At 44.8% G+C, this 9,420-nt stretch overlaps 1 protein-coding gene across 3 annotated transcripts; it reads right to left on the bottom strand.

Annotated features, from left to right (window-relative positions):
* Nucleotides 1–162: 162 nt before the first annotated feature.
* Nucleotides 163–9,420, bottom strand: LOC123112805 (zinc finger CCCH domain-containing protein 19). 3 transcript variants are annotated; one of them, XM_044533900.1, is made up of 13 exons: nt 9,313–9,420; nt 7,767–9,230; nt 7,595–7,674; nt 6,962–7,149; nt 4,264–5,245; nt 4,053–4,180; nt 3,504–3,563; nt 3,369–3,419; nt 3,206–3,276; nt 2,854–3,002; nt 1,755–2,756; nt 1,617–1,670; nt 163–1,444 (listed from the first exon to the last, which is right to left on the bottom strand). In XM_044533900.1, exons 2-13 carry the CDS (start codon nt 9,197–9,199, stop codon nt 432–434), a joined length of 5,211 nt encoding a protein of 1,736 aa, XP_044389835.1. In that variant the 5' UTR covers nt 9,200–9,230; nt 9,313–9,420; the 3' UTR covers nt 163–431. The 3 variants fall into 3 exon arrangements, with proteins under 3 accessions (XP_044389835.1, XP_044389837.1, XP_044389836.1); XM_044533902.1 differs by having other exon boundaries at nt 7,767–8,184; nt 8,272–9,359; XM_044533901.1 differs by having other exon boundaries at nt 1,761–2,756; nt 7,767–9,358.

Here is a 9,420-nt window from a genome sequence, read left to right as displayed (position 1 = left end):
CCAGAGACACCTTACAGAATTTAAACAGGTCAAGCGAAAGCAAACAAAAATTAGAGGGGACGGCCCTATATTTGCAGTTGCAGTACAAAACCAAGCCCACGAGATCTTTGTGCAAGGCAAACTAGTTAAACAGACACAGCAGCAGCAGCAGCTCAAGCAACATTACAACAGGACCTACCTCAAGCCCTTGCATCTCCGACATCAGGATTTATTCAGAAAATGTATTAGTTTGGTTCCAAGGCAAGAAAGAAAACACAAGAGTAGGATGCACATGATGCTTTAAGCTACAATTCTTCTACCACATGACACAGTTCGAGCAGGATGCTAATCGCTACAGCGCATCAGGTAGGTAGGTAGGTTCGGAAACACGCAGGCTAGCTACTGCATATACAACAAAACAGGACAACGGACCAGAAGAAGCCGCCATGGTTCTACTGCCTCTCTTTTGATTCTGACCTATCAGCCTTCCCAGTGTTATCCCAGCCATCCCAGCCACTCTGCCTGCTGTCGGGCCTATCCTGCTGCCTCTCGCTGCCTGACGCTTGACGATCAAAATGTTTATCGTTTTGCCTGTCATGCTGAGGTCTCTCGTTGCTCGAAGGCCGCCTATCATGCTGAGGTCTCTCGTTGCTCGAAGGCCGCCTGTCATGCCGAGATCTCTCGTTGCTCGAAGGCCGCCTGTCAAAGTGGCGATCGTTTCTCTGTGAATATCCCTCGTCTCCTGGCGTATGGGAATAGGGGCAATGCTCTTTGTTGCAGCTACCAGTCCTCTGGAAGAGATGGCAGGGTGGCCGTGTCCCCCGAACCCCAGACTGCGGCCTCCATGACCTCCCACGCGAGCCACCACCATTAAATTCCTGCTGGTTGTTCCATGTCGGGTTCCCACTTGGTGAATTCCAGTTCACGTTATTATTCCCCTGGCCTGTGCCATTTACAGGGTTAGGACCTGAATTTCCCTGCGGAGGAGCACTCCAGCCGCCGGCATTTTGACTTGCGTTTCCAACTTGGGGCACCCAACCAGGATAAGAATTTGCATTTCCTTGCGCAATGGCACCGCCCCAAGGGGCCATCGCAACTCCTTGCATCTGAGCTCCCATCATAGCAGCTGCATTTGGAGTCCCTTGGCCTTGATTTGTAGGCCACACCATATTCATGTTGGTGTTTCCTGGATTTGGTGTGACCCAGCCCATGTTTTGGACTGCATTTTGCTGTGTTGGCATGGTCATACCCATGTTGTAGCTGGCGGCACCTTGTGCTGGTGCTGCCCAGGGCATGTTCATATTAGCCTGTCCCATCACTCCCCAGGCCATGTTTGCATTACTCTGAAGTGCGGATCCCCAATTCGTATTTCCAGCCCCCTGAGCTTGGCCAGATGTGTTTGCCACTTGTGCATGTGTCATCAGCTGTGTCGAGTTGGAGGCATCGGTTGATTGGTTCCTTGCATCTGCAGGTGATCCATAATAACGACATTAGGTAGGTTTACACTTGAAAACCATAATTCCCATGGAGCAACAAGAGATGTTCTAGATTGAAAAGCCCTGAGACTTCGCATTCGAACCGTTGGAAACAAGATTGCAGAGAAAACACAGCATAAAAGAGGAAAAGCAATGAGCTACCTTCAAATTGCTGAGTGTTTGATGGCGCAGCTCCGGGCTGACCTAGTCCACGATCTGCAAGGAGAAAGAAATAATATACATCAAACTGAAATACATATGTACTACAAATTCCAAATTTCAACCAAATTTTTGAAGCACCTTCACCTGAAGACTGCGAATTAACAATTTCTGTGCCCACTGTTGCAGGAGCTGGCACAGGAGTTAGCTGACCTACATTTCCTGCAACTGTATTATTCTGTCCTGAAAAGCCTCCTCCTATGGTAGGCTGAGGAAGTGTCATAGGATTTACTGCAGCACCAAACTGACTTGAGGATGCATTCCAACTTTCAATGAGAGATTGTTGGCTTGCAAAAGCTGCCTGAGGATTCTGCGTACCATAATAACTTTGTGCGCCAGACTGGATCACGGTTGATCCAGCATTGGTTGTATCTGGGAAAGACTGTGACTTATTTAAAACTGCTGATTTTGAAATATGTTCACCAGCTTTTGTCCTTTCCACAAGGGAGTCAGAGGGTCTAGCACCTACATCTGAGCTGCTTCTCAAGTAACCTTTGTCCGTTTGAGAAGAGCTACCAAGTGGTGGTTCCCATGGAGGCAGGTCTTTCTCAAACTTCCCAGCCAAAGCATCAGGCAACAATATTGAGTCCTCCTGCTTCTCATTAGACTTCCATATTTTCAAATTATGTGGGAAGTACCCACTGCTGTTCCATTTACGCAGCTGAACTATTGAAAAGGGGCCTTGGATTTTATTAGAGGGGTCCATGTACTGCCATATCTTTTCAGACTCATTGACTGTTGACTGTGATGCTGGCGTTGGCGACATTAAATTAGCCGTTAGAGTTTGGGATGAGATAACAGATGGCCCGTGTGGAGTATTAGCTGCCGTGACTTCCACATTAACTTTTTGTGCACTGATGTTTGGACTCTCTGATTTACCTGTGTAACCAGCACTTTCACCATGAGAAGAAAATGTAGATCTCCGTCCATGAGGCGATTCCAATTGTGTACTTGACCATGTGTTTCGGTTTGACTCCCAGTTAGTTCTTGAATCTCGTGCAGCGTTTCTACCCTCTCCTTTACCAGGAGACACTGGATTGATATCTTTCCTAGAGAAAGAACCTCTCAGCTTACTGAAGCTACCTGTATAAAAGAAAAATGGAAGTCGATGTCAGACTCATAAGAAATTTGAATCAGGAAAAGAAATTAAGGCAGAACAAAGCAAAATCAAGTTAAGTACTTCTCTCAGCATCCTCCTCTGGTTCTTCTGGAGATTCATAATTCGGATCCATGGCAGGGTCAGCATGTATTTCAGGTTCTTCCTTTAGCCTACGAGCACGCTCCTCTGGAGTACTTAGAAGCTTCAGCTTCTCTACACATTCTCTAAGCGTAGATACTGGTCAAGGCATGCAAGCTAAATTATCATACAACAGAAAGATAAGCATCCTCATTGCAGAAAAAAGTAAACTCAAAATACAAACAAACAAACAACCAGAAGAAGAAAAGGAGGAGAAATTTGACCATAATCTTGAATCATGATCTACAGAAACAAGTAAATATTGGTTGATCAAAAATAATTTCAAAAAGGATATTCTTTTCTATGGCCCATATCGCTGGCGCGGTCACGAAGATGTGCAAGACGCATCTTTTCACTTTCAATCCACTGCAACGATCCAAATGCCATTCATGAATAAACAAATGAAATAGAAATGCTTGACTGGAAACTTCTAAAGTTCTTCAATACTAGTTGCTTACATCATTGACTTTCACAGACTGGAGAACCCTTGCCTTCTCCTGAATCTCTCCCTAGAAGATAGTATGATTACAATAGAAAAACAGTGCACCGTAACACAAACACAACATAATAGTACGTAATAACAATAACATTACCACTGTCAGTCTTGAAATGAATCCACACTTTATGCTTTGTCGTAAACGTTTGCATTCCTCCTACAACAAGAACAATGATAGCGATCAGCAAATGCAAATACATCTACTGAATAAGCGCATTGCTTATATCATTATAGTAAAAGGTCGGTTACGTCAGCACCAATCACTTACTAACAGTATACAAAGTGACAGTAACTAAAACCAATACTTACTCCATTACAATGAATAAGGCGCGCACACATCCCAAAATCAAACTTTGACCATAAATTAGACCAATAATATACATTTTTTGTGACTTCACAATTTTACCACTGAAAACTTCTTGCGAATACGAATTGAAGCATAAAAATATTTACACGCATAACCAACATTTAGTTGGTCTCATTTATGGTCAAACTTCTTCCAATGAATAAGGCGTGCGCACATCCCAAAATCAAACTTTATTCATTGTAATGGAGGGAGCAATTCAGTACAGATGAGAACTATAAAACCAAATACGGATTTCCTATTGAATGCGACTATCATATTCCTATTCTGTAAAGAAAATACCTCAGTGAATTCTTGATTTGAGGTTATGTCAATAGTAATAACCTCTTTCTTGTCCAAGTTTAGTATCTCTAATGTTATGTCAGTTGTCTTTTTCCCACATTTATACTTCTCAGCAGCTGTTCCAGTCCCTGCGCACAAATAAAGAAAAATTCAGCAATCAGACCCATGAAGAGCTGAATCTGACAACAGTTCTGAAAGTGTACCATCTTACCGACAATCTGCACAAGTCGATAAATGTCTTGCCTTTGACCTGTACCAGATATACGTATTCTCACAAATGCTCCAAGAACTTTCTCATTGAATGTGTCAGCATCACCTATCAACTCTTCCATTAGGTTGCGACGCAGGTATATCAAGCCGATATTATGGTTATCTATCGCGGCGAAGTCATCAAGGTTCGTTTGCAGAGCTCTCGGATCATACTTCCGTGATTTCCTTCTTTTTTCTGAACTCATCACAACTGATGCTTCACTGTTACCATCAGCGTCCTGGCTAGGATCAGGGTCTACAACACCACCATGGTTGCCATCGATATCAGCTGGTGAGACCTCAGCCAAAGGAAAATGAGATTCAAGAAGCTTCAGCATTTCAAAATGCCCAACACGTTCTTTCCCAGAGAGACTTTGGAGCCAAGAATCACAAACTATCATGCTTTTCCCACGAGGATCCCGCAGATTTTCACGTGTGATATAGTCAAGTACAAGGCGTTGAACTTCAAACTGAGATAGCACTGATTTGTCACCATTCCTCATATGTGCAACAAAATCCAAGAGCTCCTTTGAGGCCCAACTAGCCTCCTCAGCTGAGGATGTCGATGTCCCCACACTTTCAGATTCTTTTGGTCCATGATCACTGCTCGAAGCACGCTTTGACAGTTGTCTAGCCTTTGCACCTCTAGGCTTCTTAGGCTTAGCATCACGGCTAACTGAGCCTTGTTTAGTATATTTACGAGTGGTGCCTTTCCCTTCGGAGATATCCTCGTCAGCAGCACGCTTTAATCGCTTCTTTCCCCTCGTTTTTGGTAAACTGTCTGAATTAGCCTCCTCTTCATCATTAGCTTCAGGTAGTTCACCAAGATAAGATCGCCTAGCGGCTGATATTTCTGCATATGGCAATGGTAACTTCTCTTTCAAATTCAGCCAATAATCCTTGAACAAAGACCACCAGCTCTCTTTGTCATCAAAATCTACATCCTGTTAAATGCAATCGTATAAGTAGAAAGTATGGGCACCAGCGAACCATTAATAGATCATTTCATGCATGTAAAGTTGCTGACATGACAACTGGTCAGCAGGAAAAAAAGACATCTCACAAGCAATTTGCAGCAATACTAAGTTAAATGGACATGTCATGACAACAAAGCAGAAGGAAAGAACAAGCAGAAGCTAAACATAGACTAACCTACCAAAAACTTCCTGGCATCCTAAGTCTAACTGGAATATAAGAACGAACAGATAATTAGTGAGCATTTAAAACAGAATAGGTCATCTGTGCAACATGCCATTGTTTTCTCAACATGGGTGTTCCCGTATGTGTTTAGTCCCCTAGCCAACATCATAACCATGGATTAGGAATATGGATAGTTGTAATCTTCTAAATACTGTTGTCTACCCGCCAGAATCTTCTCCCAGCAGGCCATCCTGTTGCGGATCCAGCGGCACATAACAGCATCTACAGGTTCACGAGGACCGATATAGCATATACCATGAGACAAGTATGCTTGCATATGCACGACCCATGCGAGCAGCACCTCCCCCTCGCCAAGCAGGTGATTTCATACCTCAAGGGCGCACTTTATCATGTCCTCCAGCTCACAGCCTTGTTAACCAAGGCTCTCATTGCCTACACTGAAGCAGACTGGGCACATACCAAGTGTGCAACCTCTGGTTACTGTCTAGGTGATTTCATACCTCAAGGGCACACTTTATAATGCACTCCAGCTCAGAGCCTTGTTGACCAACGGTCTCATTGCCTACACCGAAGCAGACTGGGAACATAACAGGTGCTCAACTTCTGGTTAATGTCTAGGTGATAACCTTGGACGTGAACCTCCAAACGATAAAGCATGGTTTCCCGCTAGAGTGCGGAGACCAAGTACCATAAGTGGCTAACAATGTAATCAAGCTAGCTGGGTCAGCAAGTACTTCAAAACCTGCAATGACCCTACTCCAAAGCAACGGTTGTTTACTGGTACAAAGTACATGCCATGTAAATGTCAACAGCCCCGTTCATCATCAAACAACTAAGCAATTCATAATTCATATCGCTTTGTAATCTTGCTTCCATGGGACAAGTTTGTGTTATGCATGTGCCTTGTGTACCTCAATAATGATAAGATGTGTACCCATAAGTAGGGTCTCATTTGTTATCCTGCAGCTTATCCGCGGATGCACCTCGATAGTTTTTAAATCACACCAGCCAATTATGGCAGCACGGGAAAATGATTACCGTCCAACGCAAAAATAACAAAATTAAACAACTTGAAGGCATGACAGTTCTGAATGCTAATGCAGAAGTTGCATGCAAAAAACATTCAAACACTTCACAAATGCAGTATACCAAGTTCTAGCATCAGGTAACAATAATTCAGAACAATAGTTATTGGTACACCGTACATGTTCAGTTGCATACAAGTTAGGTTCACCCACTTGATTTTAGAAAATCAAAGATAGAGCACATGTCAATATGTATGCTTAAATTATGCAAACATCTAAAGAATGGGCATTAAGCTTGCAATCTTTCCAGGTTCAGACCGATCATACGAACAAGAATCACACAACACTAATGAGCTCCTCAATGCCATAACAGAAAACAAAAATATATAAAAACAAGACATTAGATGAAACATAGTTACTAAACTCAAAGAAAATATTAGACTGGGGAAGCTAAGAGTAAGGTGAAACGGTTACCATTTGCTCAGTTGCCTCCTCTTTGTTCTCTATCAGCATCACAGTATTCAGGCATGTCTCACAGAAGCCTTTAGTTCCTCTGACAGGGATGAAGTTTGTATCTTTAATGCACACTTTACATAGCGAGAAGGTACATGTGTAACACATTTGGCGAGCAGGTTTCTGACAGTTGCTACAAATGTGCCACCCTGACAAAATTACGCAAAGTAAATGGAATCAAATATAAGAATTCTGGGAGATTTTATACATAGGCTGAGCATCAATACTAGTCATTGTCTACCTTTACAAAAAAATCATTATGATTATTAGAGGTAAACTCATGTATCATTGTGAGTATTTCCTAATTCATGCGTGGAAACATATAGAAAAAGAGTTAAAGACCATGCAACAAAAGGGATGCAGCTAATTTCAGTCACCGGCAAATAACACATTTTCTAAATCAGATATATCGAATAGGGAAATTATGTGACAATCCCAACAAAGGAATTGTAAATAAGGAGGTCAGGTGCAAAAATTATCTGAAAAACATGGATTTGGGATGATTCATGATTGTAATATGCAATATCTACAAAGTTGAAATGCAACTATTTAAGAGCACTCGGAAGGATTCGGACTAAAGATCATCCCACATACCACAAGTCCATTGGCCCTTTGACTTGAAGAAGTCGTCATCCCGATTAATACAAGAAGGATGATAAGCCTTAGGACAAAACCTGAGGACACAAAATGAGCAGTCAACAGCTGTAACATAGTTGTGTATTTTTTTTTAATGGCAAATGAAAAATAACATAGCTGTCACACAAACCTACGATCACAAATCACAAGTTCACCACCATCAAAGCAAATGAAGCACACCTCCTCCTCATCCTTCCTTTTAACAGATGGCTTCACCACAGCCTGAGCCTTCGAAGATGCACGACCTCGTTTTGGGCGCCCTACACCTCTTCGTGCCAACGGTGGAGGTTCGTCATCATCATCATCCTCATATATCTGCACGTCCTCTTCTTCAGGTACATCACCAGCCAAGTCAACTTCAGCTTCTTCCGGAACACTGTCAGCCTCTTCAGCGATGTTTTGCTCAGCCATATCATCTTCTTCATCTTCTCCGGTCATAGTAACCGCGTGTTTTTCAACACCCTCCTCATCTGCACCATCATCACCAGCCTCTTTTTCCTGTTCATCGCCTTCATCCACCTGCATGTCCTCATCTGTGGAACCAACACCAGCTGCATCAGTACATTTCTCCTCATTGACATCTCTACTGATGGAAACTGCATCCATCGACGTCCCCTCATCTGCAGAAGCATCACCAGCTGTTACGACCCCTTCATCCTCATTGCCATTTCCAGTTGAGGCGAGAATATCCATCTCTGTGACCTCCTCTGCAACAACATTATCAATCATGTCGAGTTCAGCTTCTTCCGGAACCCTATCAGATTCTTCAGCAACATTTTGGGCAGCCATGACATCTTTTTCACCCTCAACTCCAGCCGTGCCCTTCTCACCTGCACTGTCATCACCAGGTGAAGAGATCTCCTTTTCCTGATTATCAACTACAGTCGGGTCAACTGCATCCACCTGTATGTCCTCACCTGTGGCATTAACACCAACCGCACCGGCAGCTTTCTCCTCATCGACATCTCTACTGATGGAAACTGCATCCATCTGCCTCCCCTCATCCGTGGAAGCATCATCAGCTGCTGCAACCGCTTCCTCTCCATCGTCATTTCCAGTTGTGGGATGTGTATCCACCTCTGTGCCCTCCTCTGCAACATCATGGTCTTCTTTGACAAGCTCTGCTTCCCTATCAATTAACTCAGCTGCAGCAACTACATCCATTGGTGCCCCCTCCTCATCATGAGCATCCACCCCATAATCACTAACTGCGATATCACTGTCCACAATAAGAGGAGCATCATCTTGCGCACCGAGTCCAAATTGATCAGCCTCGCCAGCACCATCATGAATCCCCTGACCAGTCTGGTCGGAACCGACATCAGCCAGGGAAGCACCCAGGTCTGCGGGATCATCCACAGCGGCAGCGCCCACCTCATTCGACTGCAACCCAGCGCCAGCGCCCTCCTCGGGCTTCTCATCAGCCGGATCAGAGTCGTTGGCGACACCTACAGTCTCCCTCGCCGCCACGTCGTCTCCGGCGGCCTGGGCGTCCTCCTCAGGCTTGTCGCCCCCTCCTCCGCCGCCGTCGCCCTCCAGCACGATATCCGGGGTGGTCGGCATGGCCTCCGCCGCGCCGGGGACAGGGACGGGCCTGGGCGCACGCAGAGTTCGTCGAGGTTAGCTAGGGATTGAAGCAGCCAACCGCCGGATAACCAGACCGAGGGAGCTCGTACCTCGGAAATCAATGCCCGAGGACGCGGGGCGGGCGGGGACGGCGGCGGCGCGCGCGAGAGGACGCGGCGGGGGTTTGGGGGGGGGGGGGGACCTGGGACGTCGGCGGC

Source organism: Triticum aestivum, chromosome 5B (assembly GCF_018294505.1).
Source record: "Triticum aestivum cultivar Chinese Spring chromosome 5B, IWGSC CS RefSeq v2.1, whole genome shotgun sequence".
NCBI classification, from domain to species: Eukaryota; Viridiplantae; Streptophyta; class Magnoliopsida; order Poales; family Poaceae; genus Triticum; species Triticum aestivum.
This window is presented reverse-complemented; position numbering and strand designations above follow the sequence as displayed.